The 21542-nt window shown below is 43.0% G+C and overlaps 1 protein-coding gene across 1 annotated transcript; it reads left to right on the top strand.

Moving 5' to 3' along the window:
* The first annotated feature begins 6586 nt into the window (after positions 1–6586).
* Slu7 (spliceosome associated SLU7) lies at positions 6587–20762 on the top strand. Its single transcript, XM_085829020.1, has 17 exons — positions 6587–6688; positions 9214–9286; positions 10173–10358; positions 10952–11105; positions 11627–11707; positions 11976–12140; positions 13366–13434; positions 14888–14935; positions 15114–15245; positions 15492–15589; positions 15700–15767; positions 16206–16345; positions 16922–17083; positions 18388–18492; positions 18863–18934; positions 19034–19147; positions 19730–20762. Exons 3-17 carry the CDS (start codon positions 10189–10191, stop codon positions 19907–19909), a joined length of 1758 nt encoding a protein of 585 aa, XP_085685146.1. The 5' UTR covers positions 6587–6688; positions 9214–9286; positions 10173–10188; the 3' UTR covers positions 19910–20762.
* The last annotated feature ends 780 nt before the right edge of the window (positions 20763–21542 follow it).

The raw sequence follows: 21542 nt of genomic DNA, 5'->3' as shown, positions 1-21542 counted from the left end.
CTCTTGTACTACTATGCCTTACTAGTCTTTCCCAAACTCCAGTATCTACTGTGCAGGCCTGTTCCCCTAGAGAATAAAGTTCCTTAGTCTCCTTTGTGTGTTCCTGAAAACATTCTAAAGTTCCATGATTGATACTGGGATACTTGTACTAGGAATTTCACCCATCCCCCTCCTGCTGGACAGACCCTTTCTACAATGGTGGTGACAGCTTGTAAAGTCCTCAGCTCTATGGAGCCCCAGGAGATGCTGATGTGTGACTGGTGAGTGGTAGATCAAGAAAGCTTGCTTGCTTGCTTTCTTCTTCTTCTTCTTCGTCTTCTTCTTCTTCTTCTTCTCTTCTTCTTCTTCTCCTTCTCCTTCCTTTTGTTTGTTTGTAGAGCATGAGTTTAATATTTTTAGCTGTTAATATTCAATAAACAGAATAATTATTTTAAGATATATTTCATTGTTATGTCTCTCTTCTCATTTCTGATTTTATTAATTTGGATACTGTCTCTGTGCCCTCTGGTTAGTTTGGCTAAGAGTTTATCTATCTTGTTGATTTTCTCAAAGAACTAGCTCCTGACTTTTTTTGGGTTTTTTTGGTTTTTTTTGTTTTTGTTATTTTGGTTTGGTTTGGTTTGGTTTGGTTTGGTTTGGTTTGGTTTGGTTTGGTTTGGTTTGGTTTATCGAGACAGGGTTTCTCTGTGTAGCTCTGGCTGTCCTGGAACTCACTTTGTTGACCAGTCTGGCCTCGAACTCAGAAATCCACCTGCCTCTACCTCCCGAGTGCTGGGATTAAAGGCGTGCACCACCATGCCCGGCTTCTGATTTTTGTTGATTATAGTTCTTTTTGTTTCTAATTGATTGATTTCGACCCTGAGTTTGATTATTTCCTGCCTTCTACTCCTCTTGGGTGTATTTGCTTCTTCTTGTTCTAGAGCTTTCAGGTGTGCTGTCAAGCTGCTACTATAAACTCTCATCAGTTTCTTTTTGGAGGTACCCAGAGCTATGAGTCTTCCTCTTACCACTGCTTGCATTATGTCCCATAAGTTTTGGTATGATGTGTCTTCATTTTCATTAAATTCTAAAAAGTCTTTAATTTCTTTATTACTTCCTTGACCAAGTTATCATTGAGTAGAGCATTGTTCAGCTTCCATGGGTATGTGTGTTTTCTGTTGTTTTTGTTGGAATTTAAGACCAGCCTTAGTCTGTGGTGATCTGATAGGGTGCATGGGGTTATTTCAGTCTTCTTGTATCTGTGGAGGCCTGTTTTGTGACTAATTATATGGTCAGTTTTGAAGAAGATACCATGAGGTGCTGAGGAGAAGGTATATTCTTTTGATTTAGGATGAAATGTTCTATAAATATCTGTTAGGTCCATTTGGTCCATAAATTCTGTTAGTTTCACTGTGTCTCAGTTTGGTTTCTGTTTCCATGATCTGTCCATTGATGAAAGTGGGGTATTGAAGCCTCCCACTATTATAGTATGGCATGTGATGTGTGCTTTGAGTTTTAGTAAAGTTTCTTTTATGAATGTGGGTACCCTTGCATTTGGAGCATAGATATTCAGTATTGAGAGTTCATCTTGGTAGATTTTTCCTTTGACCAGTATGAAGTGTCCTTCCTTATCTTTTTTCATAACTTTTGGTTGAAAGTTGATTTTATTCGATATTAGAATGGCTACACCAGCTCATTTCTTGAGACCATTTCCTTGGAAAATTGTTTTCCAGCCTTTTACTCTGAGGTAGTGTCTGCCTTTGTCATGGAGGTGTGTTTCCTGTATGCAGCAACATGCTGGGTCCTGTTTACGTATCCAGTCTGTTAGTCTATGTCTTTTTATTGGGGAATTGAGTCCATTGATGTTAAGGGTTATTAAGGAAATGTGATTTTTACTTCCTGTTATTTTTGTTGTTAGAGGTGGAATTATGTTTGCGTGGCTATCTCCTTTTGGATTTGTTGAAAGATTCCTTTCTTGCTTTTTCTAGGGTATAGTTTCCCTCATTGTGTTGGAGTTTTCCATCTATTATCCTTTGGAGGGCTGGGTTTATGGAAAGATATTGAGTAAATTTGGTTTTGTCATGGAATATCTTGTTTCCTTCATCTATGGTAATTGAGAGTTTTGCTGGGTATAGTAGCCTGGGCTGGCATTTGTGTTCTCTTAGGGTCTGTATGACATCTGCCCAGGATCCTCTGGCTTTCATAGTCTCTGGTGAGAAGACTGGTGTAATTCTGATAGGCCTGCCTTTATATGTTACTTGACCTTTTTCCCTTACTGCTTTTAATATTCTTTCTTTGTTTAGTGCATTTGATGTTGATTACTATGTGATGGGAGGAATTTCTTTTCTGGTCCAAATAGACTATTTGGACTTCTGTAGGCTTCTTGTATACACATGGGCATCTCTTTCTTTGGGTTAGGGAAGTTTTCTTCTATAATTTTGTTGAAGATATTTAGTGGCCCTTTAAGTTGGAAATCTTCACTCTCTTCTATACCTATTATCCTTAGATTTAGTCTTCTCATTGTGCCCTGGATTTCTTGGATGTTTTGGGTTAGGAGCCTTTAGCTTTTTGCGTTTTCTTTGACTGTTGTGTCAATGTTTTCTATGGTATCTTCTGCACCTGAGATTCTCTCTTCTCTCTCTTGTATTCTGTTGGTGATGCTTGTATCTATGACTCCTGATCTCTTTCCTAGATTTTCTAACTCCAGGGTTGTCTCCCTTTGTGATTTCTTTATTGTTTCTATTTCCATTTTTAGATCTTGGATGGTTTTGTTCATTTCCTTTGCCTGTTTGTTTGTGCTTTCCTGTAATTCTTTAAGGGATTTTTGTGTTTCCTCTTTAAGGGCTTCTACCTGTTTACCTGTGTTCTTCTGTACTTCTTTAATGGAGTTATTTATGTCCTTCTTAAAGTCCTCTATCTTCATCATGAGAAGTGATTTTAGATCCGAATCTTGCTTTTCTGGTGTGATGGTGTATCCACAACATTCTATGGTGGGAGAATTGGGTTCTGATGTTGCCAAGTAACCTTGGTTTCTGTTGCCTATGTTCTTATGCTTACCTCCCATCATCTGATTATCTCTAGTGCTACCTGCCCTCGATATATCTGACTGAAGCCTGTCATTCCTGTGATTCTGGTTGTGTCAGAACTCCTCAAAGTTTAGCTGTCTCTGTGATCCTGTGATTCTGGGATCCTGTGATCCTGAGATCCTGGGTGTGTCACAGCTCCAGGGAGTTAAGCTGCCTCTGGGACCCTGAGATCCTGCTGTAACCAAGCTCCTGGAATTCTGTTATCCTGGACATGTTAGAGCGCCTGGGAGTGGAACTTCCTCTGGGTGTTGTGGAACTAGCTGAGGAGTTCTCACCCAAGGGCTTCTCAGGACACCGGCCAAGATTGGAAGGCAAGAAAGCTTTCTATTAGGAGTAAAATAGCAAAACTTTATATTGCTAGTCAAATCCTCCATCTCATTCTCTGTGATTCTTCCTCTCATTCTAGACACAAAGGGGCACCTTTGTTTCCTCAGCACCAACAGATTCTGCTTAGCTTCGAGATCTTTGCATAATTCTATCCAAAGAGGTTCTTCAAAATGAAGAAGCCAGACATAGTGACACACACCTTTAATCTCAACATTTGGGACACTGAGTCAAAAGGATGTCTGTGAGTTAGAGGCCAGCCAGGTTTACATATTGAGTTCATGTAGCTATACAAGACCACATGGTGAAATCTTATCTCCAAAAGAAAAAGAAGGAAATGTTCAAAGAGAAGTAGTGGATATAAATCTTGGTTTTGTGAAGTGACATAGACAAACATTTTGGTGCTGATAAAATTTAAGAAATGTATACTTATTTTGAAAAGTTTCATATATATGTACATATACATAGAGAGAAATAGGTAACACTATAAAATGCATGACTGCTTTTTACATTTATAATCAAGAATTTCCAAGGCTAAGGCCCAGTTGATAGAGCACTTAGCTAGCATGCTGGCTAAGTGCTTAGCATCCAGTGAGGTGGCAGACAGGAGGATCAGAGGTTCAAAGTCATTCTGTGCCATGTAGTGACTTCAAGGTCAGCCTGAGAGAGCAGAGAGAGGAGGAGCGGGGAGGGGACATGATCTCTACCTTTAAGAAAGGAATTATGATCAGACTTATGTCAAAGCACATTTTTTTCCAGAGAGACTTTTTGGGCATGATATTCTTAAGCAGTCTTCTGAGGGCTGAGTATATGGCTGCATGGTCGTGTTTGCCCAACATAAGGAAGGCCCTAACCAGGGTGGGGGAGATATTTAGAAACTCAAAAGAAGAAAGTAGCAAGACTGTTTTCCTAATGTCAACTAGATGACTGTTCATCCAGAGAAAAAAGGAATCAAATCTAAATTTAAAGGGAGAGAAAACATTTGAGGAATGGCTTTACAGCCATCAGTCTGCAGCTAAGGGAAATGAGCACGCAATTGTCTACTTTCAACTAAAAAGGGGGTTGGGGAAACCTATAAAGTGAGACGGGGAAACAGCCAATACTGGGTTTAAACACTCGCAGTAGAGTAGAATCAAAAATTAGGAAGAGCAGGAATCTGGGTAGATGCAAGAGCAGTTTGATGTGTGTAATTCCTTTACAGTTGGGGTTGAGAGCTATTCCCTACACAGACATCACATCAGACTGGGATCTGTCTTACTACACTTCCTTAAATCTGTTTGTGCGCAAAGGGATGTCCCTAGTAAATATGTAACTCAAGCTTCCTTTAAATTCATTCAGCAAATATTTACTGAGAGCTATGCTAATCATCAAAAGAAAGAGGAGTTGAAGAATAAAAACAACACACGGGGGCCCGCACGCATGGACACAAGCACACACGCACCACTTATACCTTTACTGGCCCTTCTATTCCCTGCTCCTTTTATCCCCTCAACCTGTTATTTTCTCTCTGCATCTACTTCTGAATTAAATCACCAGCACACAAAGAGTCTTGCTTTCAAAAATAAATCTGTATACATTCCCACAGCTTTCACGTGAACATTGTCTAATTCCTTGAGAGCTTTTCTTCCCCTCTCACCAACAGGAAACATTGCTTTTCCCCAGTCCACTGCAAGTGTAAATTATATCACCAGCCTGTCTCTAAAAGGACATGGTTTTCTGAGTGATGGTGTCCCCAGGCCAGCTTTGTGATTCCCCACTTGTTACTGGGAAATAATGTACCTGGTTGGTAAACTTATAATAGAGTCCTCAGCTAATACAAGTCTCTCCTAATTTAGTTTTACAGAAAGCATTCATCCAAAGATAATCCCTGCCTTCTTGGTCCCTCTCTCAAGCCTTGCGCTCTGAGTGAGTCCGCAGGACTCTGCTCTGCCTATAGCTGCCTTGAAAAATCAAAATTATTTTTACATTCTTAACACACTTCAAGTTCCTTTTTTAAAAAGTCTACTACTTTGGGCTGTTTGACTGAGGTCGTGGGGACGTTAGCTATAGTCCTGTATATTTGAAGAGCAATTCATGTAGGGGAAGTATAAATAACCACAAGACAGCATAAAGAAAAATTTCCAAGCAATGGCTCAGTAGTCAGTACAGGTCATTCTTGCAGAAGCCCCCGGTTTGGTACTCATTCTGGTTCACAGTCGTATATCTGTATTTCCAGTCATAGATGATCTAATGTCAATGATGTGCAAACTCACACACATAAAACATAAGGCTTTTTTTTTTTTTTCTGAGACAGGGTTTCTCTGTGTAGCCCTGGCTGTCCTGGAACTCACTCTGTAGACCAGGTTGGCCTCGAACTCAGAAATCCACCTGCCTCTGCCTCCCAAGTGCTGGGATTAAAGGCATGTGCCACCACTGCCCGGCATAAGGCGGTTTTTTGTTTTGTTTGTTTGTTTGTTTGTTTGTTTTAAAGAAAAAAAATCCACCAAAGTCACCTATTTTCCAGGAGTTTGTTTTTTATGGGGATTTTTTTTTTATTATTATTATTTTGTTTGTTTGTAAAAAGGGTCTAACTATGTCACTGGCCAGGACCTCAAAGATACGCCTATCTCTGCTAGGATTAAAGGTGTGTGCCATTACGCCGATCTTTGCAGCATTTTCAATAAACATTTTTGCTAAGATTCTGTGCTGTAGGCTGGCAAGGTGGCTCAGCAGGTAAGAGCACTGACTGCTCTTCTGAAGGTCCTGAGTTCAAAACCCAGCAACCACATGGTGGCTCACAACCACCATGAGATTTGACGCCCTCTTCTGGTGTCTCTGAAGAGAGCTACAGTGTATGTATAATAATAAATAAATCTTTGGTTGGGAGCAAGCAGAGACTGAGCGAGCGGGGTTGACGGGAGCGAGCAGGGGTCCTAAAAAAATTCAATTCCCGACAACCACATGAAGGCTCACAACCATCTGTACAGCTACAGATTATCCATATACATAAATAAATCTTTAAAAAAAAAAAAAAAAAGATTCTGTGCTGTTCCAGAAAGAAAGCTGCACTGCCATCACTTCTCCACAAGATGTACAACGAAGTCCTTGCGCGGACCGCCTTTCTGGGTTAAAAAAAAAAAAAAAAAAAAAAAAAAAAAAAAAAAAAAAAAAAAAAAAGCCAAACGCTTGCAAATGCGCATGTGCCGATCTCCCGGAAGCTATCGCTGCGCAGCCGGAAGAAGACAGGGAACCCGGAAGTAAACATCGCCGAGTCGCTTCGTTTCTGGCGGATGGTTTTGAGTGGTCTGTGGCGGGACTGGGTAAGTTGGGGTTCTTAGATTGAGCAGACGAACTGGGGACCTCGGGGGAATCCCCTGCAGTGAGTCCTCGCGGTGATGAGCCGTCGTGGAACGGTGGACCCGGGAGGAGACTCCTCAAGGAAAAGTCCTGGTCAACGTGGGCCGGACATCCTGAGCAGCCCGTACCGAAGCTGAGTCCTCTGTCCCCAAAAGAGTTCCTTTGAGGTTCAGTTTTTTCCGTTAGGTGGAGATTATCTTATTATGTGAGGGCCAAATTAGAATGTCCGTATTGCATCAGTGAGTGGGAGCTGTTAAAGTTCTAACTCGGAGAGAGCCGGACCCTCTGCAGAGCAGTGGAACCTAGTGACAAAACACTTCAGTCCTTCTTAATCTTGAATGTGACAGACCTGCACTCCAGTGTCTGTGGTTTGTAACAGAGGTTGAAGGACCAACAGTAAAGTCAGGCTTGGGTTTGCGATCTGTCGTCTCTCACTAATGTCTTGTTGTCTGAAGGTGTTAACCCCCCGCCCCAAACTTGTTTCCTCGCCATAAAATAGGGTGGTTGTAAAGATTTGGTGACGGTCTGCATGGTAAATTAAAGAAATGGTAAATGTTAAAATGAAGATGATTAAATCAGTGCCTCTAGTATAGACTACCACGGATTTCTAACACTTCTATTTTTATTTTTATGTCTATTTTATTTTAATTATGTGTATAAGTAGGTAGGTGGGTTTGCCCTTGTAAGAACGTGTGCAGTCTTGGAATCCCTGTAGCTGGAGTTAAGGACAGTTGTGAGCCACCTGACATAGATGCTGAGAACTGAGTTCGGGTTGTCTACAGGAGCAGTAGGTGAACCGTCTCGCCTGCCCCATACACAGACCTCTATGGTGGCATATGCCTATAAAGCCAGTACTCGGGAGATGGAGGCAGACTCAATTTCACAGGAAAGTCATGGAGTTTAAGGAATGCTGTGGATAAATACTTAGTGTTCTGGGTGTGAATGTCATGTATACAGTTGGTTGTGTAGATTTGAAGATCAAATGAAAAGTCTGGGGCAGAGAGATAGTATGGAACCCCTACTGTCCCTCCTGAATCTTGGCACTGGTATTGTTTAGAGTGGTGAGTGAGGCTCTTGCTGCACCGTAAGGAATCAACCTCTAAATAAATGTGTGCAAATAGATGAGCCTGCAGAGGAGCCGAGAACAGGAGAGGCGTTCACAGAAAACCAGTAACATGTTATAGAAGCCAAGGAATGAGAATCTCGGACAAAGGAAGGCATGTGACTGAAAGGTGTTCAGTGAACTTAGATGCTGATGGTTATTCACTTGGTTAATGTCGTGGTGGCTTTCATTGGAATGGTCAGGAATGGAAATGCAGTCAGTGACCAGGGCAGAGGAGTGCAGAGCAGAGGTGTAAAAATAGGCACACTATGAATATGGGTGATTTTGTGGTGTGTGTTTGTGTGTGTGAGACAGAGACAGAGAGAACTAGATATGTTAGGCATCCCTGAATGTAGAAGGACCCATCTATATTTCTTTCTGACAAGGTCTCATGTCTTGAACTCTTTATATATGCAAGGGAGACCTCGATCTTCTGGTCCTATATTCACATCAGATTGCTGGATATCAAGTATGCACCACCAGGCCTAGTTTTTGTTGCACTGGCAATCAAACTTCTGTGCATGCTAGGCAAACACTCTGTCAACTGAGGCTTCATCCCCAGCCCTGAACTTTGGTAATTCTTAAGGCATTGGGCCTTCAAGGGGAACAGTGATGCGCTCTGTTTTTTTTATTTATTTATTTTTTGTTTGTTTGTTTTTTGTTTTTTTGCTGTGGAAGAAAAGTTTGAGACATGCAGGAGGGCTAATTTAGGAACATCTGTATGAAAGTCTTTGAATTTTTTTTAAAGATTTATTTATTGTTATATGTAAGTACACTGTAGCTGTCTTCAGACACACCACAAGAGGGCATCAGATCTCATTACACATGGTTGTAATGCTGGGATTTGAACTCAGGACCTTTGGAAGAATAGTCAGTGTTCTTAACCACTGAGCCATCTCTCCAGCTCCTTAGAATTTTATATACATGGCTTTCTCTGCTTACAAATTGGAGTGTTGAGAGAATTGTCACTAAGAATACGTAAAGATTTTTTTTTTTCTTTTTGAGACAAGGTCTCACTATATAGCCATGGCTAGCTGTGGATTCAATACGTAGACCAACCTAGTTCCAGACTAGCCTCCAACTCCAGAATATCCACATCCCTCTGCTCTCCAGGTGCTAGGATTAGGTTGTATATTCCAGTGCCCAGTTTGTAAAGCCTTTTGAATAAGGAAAACCGTTAGAACCAGTGAGATGGCTCAGCAGGTAAAGGCACTTGCTGCCGACCTGATGACCTGAGTTTGATCCCTGGGACCCACGTGGTGATTGGGGGAGAACCAACTCCTACAAGTTGATCTCTGACCTCTGTAGTGATAATTTTGGAGTTCTGGTTTCTTTTAAAAACATAGAAATATTATAAGAATATGTTATCATTTTAATCCCATGTAGGGCTGCTTCAGACTGTTGCAGTAGCTGACTGATTTGCTTCATGCCCTAGCAGAGGCTTTGCCAGCAACTGCAGGTAATTGCTGTGTTCATATGACATTTGGAATTCTGGGGACTTGGCCTTAAGGGTAAATAAATGCTAGAGCCCCAAGAAGTGGGGTGGGTTGTTGTTGATTGTTGGGGGTTGAGGTTTGTTAGGTAATCTTGTGCAGACAAGAAAAAAAAAAAATCAGATATCCTGACAGCAAAGATCAAACTTGCCCCAAGGAACTCAGTGCCCCAATCAGCAGGAAGTATGCTAACGATAACCTCTCCCCTTCTGACTCCTGGCTCTCTTCAGGGATCTCTTTCCTTTCCTCTCTCTCCTTTTCTCTCTTATATCTGTTGATAGGGGGTTGAAAGGGTAAAAGAAAGGGGATGGAGAAGGAAGGAGAGGAAAGAACCCACGAAGAAGCCAAATCCCGCTACAGACCTTCCCATAGAGTTTATGGCACTCTCGGTCCTTACCGCACCCTTCCACACGGCTGCACACAAAACAAATAAATAAAATGGAAAGAAACCCTCCTTTATAGGCACTTTGAAAGAATAAGAACATAGGAGACTGGAGAATGCTGTTAGTGCAGCAAGGACCCAGTTTTGATCACAACACCATAAAAAGTTTGTGAAGTATCCATGCGTGGTGGCGCACGCCTTTAATCCCAGCACTTGGGAGGCAGAGGCAGGCGGATTTCTGAGTTCAAAGCCAGCCTGGTCTACAAAATGAGTTCCAGGATAGCCAGGGATACACAGAGAAACCCTGTCTCAAAAACCAAAAAAAAAAAAAAAAGTTTGTGAAGTAAGAGGGAGAAAAAAAGTGTAAGCAAGAGAGACCCTGGTAAAGCTCACCATGCTCAGACCCCGTTCAGTAGTGTCAGGGTGTATTCCAGGAGACCTCCATTACTGTACAAACTTCCCTTTTTTAGAGGAAACCAGTTCACCATGTCGGCGACCGCTGTGGACCCAGTTAGTGCGACACCCATGACGGGATCAAAGGAGATGAGTTTGGAGGAGCCGAAAAAGATGACCCGAGAGGACTGGAGGAAGAAGAAGGAGCTAGAAGAACAGAGAAAACTGGGCAATGCTCCTGCAGAGGTCGATGAAGAAGGAAAGTAAGTCTTGTCTTGCTGATGTGTTTAAAAATCCACCCCCAGTTCATCAGGGGCCCACCCTTTGCTTTGGTAGGGGTTGTCCTTTACTGTTCACAGAATGTGTGTTCTTCTTTCTTGTCTCCTCAGACTCATAAGTATGTAGTTTAGTAGACAAATGCTACTAAAGAGCTCATAGTGACTAGCAGTTGCCCTTTTTTACCTTTTTTCTGCCCCCAGCCTAAAGTGGCTACTTTTCCATGCTCTTATTTTGAATTTTTCACGTCTCTGAATTATAATGCCTCTGTGATTGCTTTACTCAGTTGGCTGTGTGCACTAGTTTAACTTTCAGCTCTGATGGAGGGAGCTCGCTAACCCCTTCCTCCGTCTCCTTCCAATTGTACCTTAGTCTCCGCATCTCTATTAGAAAGTTCCTCGGTGTAATATGACATCGTACATCTTTATTCTTAGTTCTTCTGCTAATGGAGATAGCAACCGTCTTCCCTCTCCATCCCACGGCAGGGTTTCTGTTCTTAGCCTCTGTGCTCACTACCTTTGTGGTTAAAATGCCATTTTCAAACTTCCTTCTTCACAATTTCACTTAAATTTTATTACAGAGATATCAACCCTCATATTCCTCAGTATATTTCTTCGGTTCCATGGTACATTGATCCATCAAAGAGACCCACTTTAAAGCATCAGAGACCACAGCCAGAGAAACAGAAGCAGTTCAGTTCATCTGGGGAATGGTACAAGCGAGGCGTAAAGGAGGTATGTGGGTGGCAGCCTGTGTGCCCTTTTGCCAGTGGAGGTTTTTTTATGAAGAACTTAAGAACTTTGATGAGATGCTGTTTAAAGTAGGAAGGTGTTGTGTGACCCTGGTGTTGAAATTCACAGTGTATACAGTGTTAGTTCCAGTCTTTTCTTATTTCTTCTTTTATATTATTAAAACCTTTAAACTTGGTCATCTCAGAACATGAAGGCTACCTGGTCTTCCTTATTTTAAAGATTTATATTTATTAAGTATACAGCATACAGTGTTCTGCCTGCATGTATTCCGACAGGCCAGAAAAGGACCCCAGATCCCATTACAGATGGTTTTGAGCCACCATGTGGTTGCTGAGAATTGACTCAGGACCTCTGAAACAGCAGACAGTGCTCTTAACCTCTGAGCCATCTCTCAAGCCCCTGGTCTTCCTTTTATCAAATAAAGTGTTTTAGTAGACAAGATAGTAAGAGCCAAAGTTACCTCTGATAAGAAGTTTGTTTTGTTCTTTTCTGTCCTTGAACAGAATTCTATAACTACCAAGTACCGCAAAGGTGCATGTGAGAATTGTGGAGCCATGACACACAAGAGGAAAGATTGCTTTGAGGTAAGTTTACTCCAGTCCTGGTGGGAAAACGTCAGCTAGCCTTTTGTTTTCCCCTTGATGGAAAACTTCTATTTCCTAAAGTTGTTTTAGAAAAATAAAAATGAATTTGCTTGAATTTAGTCTGGTATCATTACAGTTTCCTGTCCAAAGTCTGCCTGATAATTAAAGACACTAAAAATGCCACGGTGTGTCTGCGCCAACTCTGTAAAAGTTGCAGGAAGTCTTCTCTGTGCTGCAAGTTCTTAGGGAAAGATCTGCTGTCTTTCAGAGACCGAGGCGGGTTGGAGCTAAATTCACAGGAACTAACATTGCTCCAGACGAGCACGTCCAGCCCCAGCTAATGTTTGACTATGATGGGAAGAGAGACCGCTGGAATGGCTACAATCCGGAAGAGCACATGAAGATTGTCGAGGAATACGCCAAGGTTGATCTGGTAAGCTAGTCCCCTGCTTTCTACTCCCTAGAGAAGATCCATTCTGCTGTGTCTCTAACCTGACAGCGCTTTTGCACATCTTGGGGTGCTCTGAAGATGGTGCCATTTCTTATGTAGCATGTCTAATTCAATGGTGAAAGTGCTGTGGTGGCCCTACTTGGCAGCAGTGTATCCCTCACCCCCTCCCCATCCCCTGAAACAAGGTCTTTCTATGTAGTGCTAACTGTCTTAGAACTTGTTGTGGAGACCAGGCTGGCCTTGAACTCTTGCATCTGCCTCCCAGATACTGTGATTAAAGGCAAGTACCACCACACCCGGCTGGCAGCAGTTTCTTGAGTCTTTAGTTCCAGTGTGACCAAAGACACTAGACCTGTAAGAACAGACTGACATCCAGATGTTCTATTTACTTGGTTTTTTGTGGCAGTCTCATCATGTAACCCTAGTTTGCCTAGATCTCACTATGCAGATCAGGCTAGACTAAAACTCACAGAGGCCTAGCTGCCTCCTGAGTGCCAGGATTAAAGAAAGGTGTGACATCACCACACACAGCTGATTCTGGCTTTTAGAAGTTCTGAAGTCTTCATCCCTAAGCTGCAGCTTGTGTCTAAGGATGCTTTATAGTTGTCTCACATCCCATATAAGAATAGCTGATTGGAATAGTTGATTCCTGTACTAGGAATATGGACATGTGTCAGCATGCCTGGCCAGATCACGGGACAGCATATAAGCATCTAGATGTCATGTTTTTCTGAGCGTTGAAGCATACAGACAGAGACCTGACCCTGCTGGAGATTGGTCAGCCAGCCACTGTGAGTCAGCAGTGCCTGCCAGTGTTGTTGGGGCTCTCTCTGCAGTTACATCTAGGCTTGTTCATGCAAGAGGTTAACTCTCTATAAACCTGCCTGTCCTTTCCCCTCCTCCTCCTCTTCCTCTTCTTCCTCCTCCTTCTTTGAGATCCAATATCCTACAGCTAGCTCTAAGTGCCATTTCTTTTTCTTTTTCTTTTTTTTTTTTTTTTTTTTTTTGGTTTTTGAGACAGGGTTTCTCTGTATAGCCCTGGCAGTCCTGGAACTCACTTTGTAGACCAGGCTGGCCTCGAACTCAGAAATCCACCTGCCTCTGCCTCCCAAGAGGACCATTTCTGAAAGCACTAAAATCACCCACTTTAAGTATGTACAATTTAAATGGCCATCTGAATGTTGTAAGTAAATGTCTTTTTTTTTAGGCAAAACGAACATTGAAAGCACAGAAACTGCAAGAAGAGTTAGCCTCTGGAAAATTAGTGGAGCAAGCTGTAAGTAAAGATACAAGATATAGTCAAGCAAAATATTCAGACTTTTTAAAACAGTGGTTCTCAACCTCTGGGTCATGACCCCTTTTGGGGGTCAAACAGTTGGTTCACAGGGGTCACCTAAGACCATTGGAAAACACAGATATTTATATTATGTTTCATAACAGTAGCAAAAGTGCAATTATGAAGTAGCAACAAAAATTATTTAATGGTTGGGGGTCACCACAACATGAGGAACTGTATCAAAGGGTCACAGCATTCAGAAGGTTGGGGACCACTGCTTAAAACAACGAAGTGGAAATTAGAGCAAGAATTCACGTTATGTGTCTCTAGTTAGGTTGGAACTGAACTTCCTATCTCCGTCTCCTGAGCACTGGAGTCACAGGAGTGCACTGTGTACATGCAGGCTTCCCTCTTAAAGTAGCATTTATTCAGACCTTCTTAACAATATTCACTGTCATATATTTTAGTGATACATGAAAGAAATAGAAGACCACTTTAGAAAAAGATCCATAAATTCATGGTATTTTTTTGTGTAGTTGGTTGGTTGGTTTTTTTGGTTTTGTATTTTGGTGGTTGGTGGTGGTGTGGTTTTTTTGGTTTTACTATTTTGCATATGTGTTGTGTTGGGGTTTGAACCTGGGTTGCAAACATTCTGACAGCATTTTCTATTTGAACTTGATTTTTAGAAACCTAGCAAGGTTAGGGGCCAGTGAGATGGCCCAGTGGGAAAAGGCAGTTGCATGGATTTGGTCTGAGTCGCAGCGCCCACATGAGGTGGCAGAGGAGAACTGCCTTGATGGACTTGTCCTCTGACCCCGACATGTGTACAGTGGCATGCACTGGCCCAGTAATAACTAGAAAGGAACTAGTCAGGCTTAGTGAGTGTGATGGAGCCAAAGCCTGAACCACATGGAAGTGAGGACCTCCGGGTTCTTTAGTCTTCTCAAGCTTTGTATGATTATAATCTTGTCCCAGGAGGCCACAGAGCTGGCTCCGTGGTTAGGAGCACCGCTTGCTCTTACAGAGCACTTGAGCTCCGTTCCCAGCACACACGTCAGGCAGCTTACAGCTGTCTGAGACCCCAGATCCAAGCAACTCAGTGTTCTCTTCTGCCCTCCAAGGGAACACACACGCATGTGCATGCACCCCCACAGACACGTACATATGAAACACATTCTACATCAATAAAGTAGTTCACAGTAGCTACTGTGTCAGAGTGTATGTGCTTGGGTCAGGTGTGAAGTATTAGAGCGTGTTGTTGAAATGAACCAGCCAACCTTCCCTTCCTCCCCCTCCTTCCCTTCCCTTCAGTGCTAGGAGTTAGACTCAGGGTCTGGTGCGTGCTAAGCACACAGCAAACTTCTCACATATACCCACTTATAGCATGTTTTTTAAATTTGAAGTAATCTAAATTAAATGAAAAGGATTTACAGTTGTTTTCCTTCTGATGCAGAACTCTCCGAAACACCAGTGGGGAGAAGAGGAACCCAACTCGCAGATGGTGAGGCGTGCTCGTCCTTTCTGGCTGCAAGCTCTCCTAGCTCCACTGGCTCGCAGTAATCGTGGTCATGTGATAACTTTAAGTCACACAATGAGCCTTTGTTTAAAGGGGAGCGAAAACAAGACCTCAGTGCTGCGTCCTCTTGCTCAGTTTTCTTGTCCCCAACTCTTCCTTTCAGGAAAAGGATCATAACAGTGAGGATGAAGATGAAGACAAATATGCGGATGACATTGACATGCCTGGGCAGAATTTCGACTCTAAGAGACGCATTACTGTTCGCAACCTCCGGATTCGAGAAGATATTGCAAAAGTAAGTCACGTTAGCCTGACCTCCGGCTCTGAGAGATAGAGGTTCCGCACTTGCCCTGCCTGTGCAGTGTCTGTGTGTGGTTTGATTAGTGTAATCAGAGGTACTTGGAAGGCCGGCAATGTCAGCTTCTCCTTGTACAGGACCTACACGTACTCTTGGTTAATCAGAGCCTACTCCTCTGCCCAACTGAGCCCTTTCTTGCTATAAATCAGTGGTAACACAGTCTTCAAATATTTTTCCTTTCAGTATTTGAGAAATTTAGATCCAAATTCTGCCTATTATGATCCAAAAACCAGAGCGATGAGAGAGAATCCTTACGCCAACGCAGGAAAGAATCCAGATGAGTAAGTATCCAGTTAAACTTACTGACTTTGGTGTAAAGGGTTCTGTGCTTTCTAATTTGATTTTATAAATGAGTTTTTCTTAAAACAGTCTCTAACAACTGTGCTTTCAGAGTGAGCTACGCTGGAGATAACTTTGTTCGATACACAGGAGATACCATCTCCATGGCTCAAACACAACGTAAGTGTTTGTTCTATACCAAGGCCTTTTATTTAGACTTTAGGGATGAGGACCAGCAGGATGGCTCAGGGTGCCTGCTGTCAGGCTTGATACCAGAGTTCTGCCCCCAGCATCCACACGGTAAATAGAGAGACTCGAGGTGTCCTCTGACCTCTCATGTGTTCTGTGGCATGAGCATTTGCACATGCAGATAAATAAATGTAAAAAAGGAAACTGGAGATCTGAAAACAGGCATGATGGCATATGTCTATGACCCTACTACCTGGGACACCAAAGCAGGAAGATTGCTACAAGCTTAAGGCAACTGTCTCAGAAAAAGCCAGCAGACAGAAAGAAAAGAGGGAGATAGGAGATGGATGGTGGCTACTTAAAGCTTGCTTTAAAAATGCAAAACCACAGGGAGCTATCAACTCATTGAGACACTTTGAATTCTTCTAGTGTTTGCTTGGGAAGCCTACGACAAGGGGTCTGAAGTGCATCTCCAGGCAGATCCGACAAAACTAGAGCTGCTGTATAAGTCCTTCAAAGTCAAAAAAGAAGACTTCAAAGAGCAGCAGAAGGAAAGCATCCTGGAAAAGGTAAGGCTAAGAAACCTTTACCTACCACGTTAGAGGCATTAAGCTTGGTGTGCAGTATGGAGAGCCCCTTTTAACCTATGAGGCTTCTCTTCCTGTCCTTCTGGCAACTCAGTTGGTGCAGACTTTTGCATCACTCACAACCCTCCAAGATGGAGTGCTAAGATAAATGCCTGCTCTTTCTCACACGTTGTTATGGCAGTGGGTCCCTGAACCAGCACAGCTCACATCTACATCACAGTCTTGCTTTCTCAATCCCAGCCCAGCATTCTAAAATGCTTTCTGAGGGCTCCAGGGCAAGGCCACAAAGTATGTCCCCATGTACAAAACACACCTTTGCTTTCGTCACATTTTCTAGCTTCCACACATCCAAACTCCAGGGATGGAGAAATTGGCTCCATCTCTTGATGGGGAAACAGTAAAGTTGTGAGGCAAAGAATATCAGGCATGTGCACACAAAAATCTCTGGCCATCTTGAAACTACCAGATAACTAACAAGGGAAACTTCTTATTTACCATAAAGATTTGATATAAAAGTTTGGTTATAAAATGTGTTTTAAAATGCTCAATGTCCTTTAGTACGGTGGCCAAGAACACCTGGACGCCCCTCCAGCTGAGCTGCTCTTAGCCCAGACAGAAGACTACGTGGAGTACTCCAGGCATGGCACAGTCATTAAAGGTCAGGAGCGGGCTGTCGCCTGCTCCAAGTACGAGGAAGACGTGAAGATCAATAACCACACGGTCAGTGCTCGCTGGGCTCTGGGCTATTTCTCTCTCACGTACTTGAGATGAGACAGGCTGACCATCGGCTTCTCTTTGCTGCTGCTGCTGCTGACAGTTTAGCTTTGCTTTATGATCTGTTTTCTGAAGTGAAAAACAATATTATTTCATCTGCATGCTTATCCAGAATCAACACAGTTTTTGTATGTTGTACCATTTATACTTTGTCTGGGTTTGAATATACACACTTGCAAGTTGTATTTAATAGTTTTCGGCAGAAATATTTGGAAATCACAGGTATGACATTTCACTCAAGCACGTCTTCTAAAAACGAGCGTGCACATGTGCAGGGGTTAAGTTAGAGTTGACTTCCTCCGTCCACTGTTGTGTGCATCCCAGGAATCCACTCAGGCTCATCAGCCTTGTGTGTGAGCACATTATCCTCTGATCCTTCTCAAGTTAAGCCTGTATTGATCACTGACCAAGTCTGGCATGGAAACTGTCTCCTGCTCTGCATCCGCCTGTTTCCTAACAGGATCATAATCTCCCCCTGTTCCCTACATGCCTTAAAACAAGGATTGAGGGCCAAAGCCCAGATTTAGTAGAGCCTAAATTTTTGGCAAGAATATATAGTAGATGATACTGTGTCCCTTAGAGCATTACATCATAAAGCACGCACACACACACACACACACACACACATGTATTTTTGGTGCTGGGGAGTGAACCCAGGGCCTCAGACATGCTTAGCCATGGTCTGCCACTGAGCTACAATCTTGACCCCATTTGTTGTGAACCTAAACTAACAAAACTTTAAACATCAAGGATCAATAAACTTACAAACTGTGGCTGTACTATGTAGAGTAGAAAGAGCCAAACAGACCTCACACACTGTCAGCATAATATAGTCTAACAAGGGTCTACGCACTGTTCAGCAAAACCACTTATTAAAAGTAAAACCTTAGGTTTAAAATGTTTCACACCTTAAGAGAATCAAATACTAAATTTTTTCATAGACTTTTTTGGGAGTTTGTGGGGTGGGAGTCAGTTTATTGAGACATGGTTTTACCCAGGCTGGCTCAAACTTGAATATTCTGTCTCCATGCTGGGATCATGCCTGGCTTTTGAGAATGGAACTTAGACCGTTATAACTACAGTGCCCAGCTTTCCAGCATTTGACATTGACCCACCCTCTGTCTCTGTTTTACCCAACAATGGAAATAAATTCAAGGTGGCTGCATCATTTTATACTCCTGCCAGCGGGATGGAAGAGTCTCTAACCCCAGGCTCCTTTCCAGATAACCTCTGTCTCTCTCTCTCTACAGCATATCTGGGGATCTTACTGGAAAGAAGGCCGCTGGGGATACAAATGTTGTCACTCGTTTTTTAAGTATTCCTACTGCACTGGAGAAGCTGGGAAGGAGAGTGTTGTGAGTATTGCCCTCTAGCTTTTCTCTCTCTGTGGAGGAGATGAGTAAGGAGATGAGATGGGGTTTCATGTAGGCATGGCTAGCCGAGAAGTCACTCTGGCCAGCGGTGCCCCTGAGCTTCTGACTGTGCTGGTTATGCATGTGCTCAGGCCTGGCTTTAGGAGGTGCTAGCTATGGGGCCCAGGGCTTTGCAGGCTAAGCAGGGACTCTACCAACTAAGACACACCCATAGCCCTTGCCCTCTAGTTTTTAAAGGTATAAGACAGTCAGGCTGCATAAATCATATCTTCTCATGTTTCAAATTCTAACCTGTTCTTCAAGTGATTCATAACTATAGTCTTCAACTCAAATTATATTTCTTTTCCCACAGAATTCAGAGGAATGTATTATAAATGATGCGACTGGAGAAGAGTCTGTGAAGAAACCTCAGACCCTCATGGAGGTCAGTGTGTGATCGTCTGCTCTGGATCACTAAGTCCTGAGCAGGTGTGGAAACGTGCCTGAGCTCTTTACTCACGTAGCCTTTTATTCTCCTTCACAGCTGCATCAGGAGAAACTAAAAGAGGAGAAGAAGAAGAAGAAAAAGAAGAAGAAACACCGCAAGAGCAGTTCTGACAGCGACGATGAGGAACGGAAGCAGGAGAAACTGAAAAAGGTACTTTGTGACATCTCAGTCAGGAAAGTGACAAGCAGCAAGCCAAACAGGGGCAGGGGTGGGGAGTGAGCACTTGGGGCTGATGCTGCCGTTCCTGCCTGCCTGCAGAGGAGACCACCCTGAGTGTGCATTGTTTGCCCAGGTCATATAAGTGGCAATTGAGTGAGTCTGACTGTGTGTGTGTGTGTGTGTGTGTGTGTGTGTGTGTGTGTGTGTGTGTGTACACTCATGCAGAGGTCAGAAGACAGCTGGCCCAAGTTGGTTCTCTCCTTCCACCATGTGGATTGTGGAGATGAAACTGGAGTCATCCGGCTTGGCAGCAGTTGCCTTTATGCACTGAGCCATCTCGCCAGCCCCTTAACAGAGTTTCTTTAACTTCTTAAAAAATGTCATAGAACACTTTGTACTCTATGGAAAATAGTAGATGAGCCAAATAGTAAGTGGTTGTTGTTTCGCAGTGCAGGGGCTGACTCCATTCTTTCAGACAGTGGGGTTTTTGATAGAACATTTCTATTCCATGGAGCCTTTTGTGTTCCGGTGTGATGGAGATTCGTGGTGCTGATTTTTCACATCTCGCCACAGGCACTGAATGCAGAGGAGGCTCGCCTTCTTCACGTGAAGGAGATCATGCAGATTGACGAGCGGAAGCGGCCCTACAACAGCATCTATGAAACCCGAGAGCCCACAGAAGAGGAGATGGAGGCCTACAGGATGAAACGGCAGAGGCCGGATGACCCCATGGCCTCTTTCCTAGGACAGTGACTCGTCAGGATTGGACACATACACAGCATGTTCTTTCCAGCACCTTGTCACCGAGAGATAGAAAATCTTATCTGTCCTTCTTGCTCCCTGACATTAATAAATTTTTCTGAAGTCTCAAAGTCTTCTCAACAGTCAAGAAACAAAGCAAGCAAGCAAAAGCATCCAGTTGTGATTAGGGTTAAAATCATCCATCCTAATTAATGATTTGAAAAGAGTTTGACTCTCTTCCTCTCAAGCGTCTTGTGGAGTCTGCATTATGGCTCATCTTGTAATGCTGGCACCTGAGAGTGGTGGAGACAGGGGGGTCAAGAGTTCAAGATCAGCCGAGTATGGTAGTGCACACCTGTAATCCTGGCACTCAGGAGACTGAGGCAAGAGCCTCATAGCATTAGCTACATAGCAAGTTTGAAACCAGTCTGCACTACATGAGGCTTTGTCTCAAAATGAAAAAGTTTGAGACTATCCTAGGCTACATAGCAAGAAGATCTCAAGAAAGAGACGAAGGAAGGAAGGACGGAAAGAAGAGAAAAAAAAACAAAGTCATTTGTTCATAGTGAGGTCTCCAGCTATGTGCCACCAGTCCTCTGGTCTCTTGTATGTTGCCCCACCCTGTAGGTCCTCTCAAAGCCAGAGCCCTGTTCTTAAATTACTAGTGATTCTAGTAGTGACATCATTAGTAATTTAACTCCATAATTGCAGTTACAGCATTTGGTTTTTGCCATCTAAGATTTTCTTGGTTTTAAACAAAAATATTCTATCTTTATCTGCAGCACAGAGGGAAATCTGCCGGGCATGCAAATATCTGTGTCCCCATAATCCTAATAATAAATCTGTTTTTCATTCAGTTGTTAAACGTTGGATTTTCGTACATTTCCTTATACCTTACATCTTTTAATGGTCGTTGACTGCTTCACACTTACCTTGCTGAACATGAACTTTCAGACCTAGAAGTCCCTTTTATGATTTATGATATATGATGTGTTTTTTACTATTGTATGTCATTTAATTCTGATCTGTTTAACGCTACAAAAGTAAAGTTGTAAAGATCTAAGACATCTAGTTACCTAGACTGTGTACCCAGCGGGTATCATTTGGTAAAAATACAAGAGCAAAACCACTTAAGACTGAAGGTTCTTTAAAGACCGTAAGGATGGCTTCCGACGTGTCATGCTGCTGCTGCTGCTGTGATCTTCAGCCTGCCTTGCCTGGAAACATGGCAAAGACAATGCTGACACCACTCCACTGTGAGAGCATAGTCTGGGGACACTGACTCGGTGAGTGTGTTCCAGACTGACTTCCAGGACACTGTGTGACGTCAGCATCTCAGACAGGCAGGAGAAAAGCACCAGATACCTGGCTCTCCATGGTGTGAGCATTCAGACTGAGATTAGAACCGCAATGCAGGTTTGGGGGATTGGCTCAGTCAGAGAAGGCCTTGCTTTGCAAGGATGTTAAAGAGAAAGCAGGCCAGCCAGACGCAGTCAGTGGTGTATGCTTGTAATCCCAGCCCTGGGGAGGCAGAGAAAAATACCTAAGGCTCAGGCTCACCAGCTCCACCAAATCTGCAAGTACCAGACCAGTGAACAGCTCCTGAGTGACAGGTTGTTCTCTGACCTCTACATGTATGCCACGT

Source organism: Mus caroli, unplaced genomic scaffold, assembly GCF_978045245.1.
Source record: "Mus caroli unplaced genomic scaffold, Mus_caroli_1 scaffold_13, whole genome shotgun sequence".
Classification (NCBI taxonomy): Eukaryota; Metazoa; Chordata; class Mammalia; order Rodentia; family Muridae; genus Mus; species Mus caroli.
This window is presented reverse-complemented; position numbering and strand designations above follow the sequence as displayed.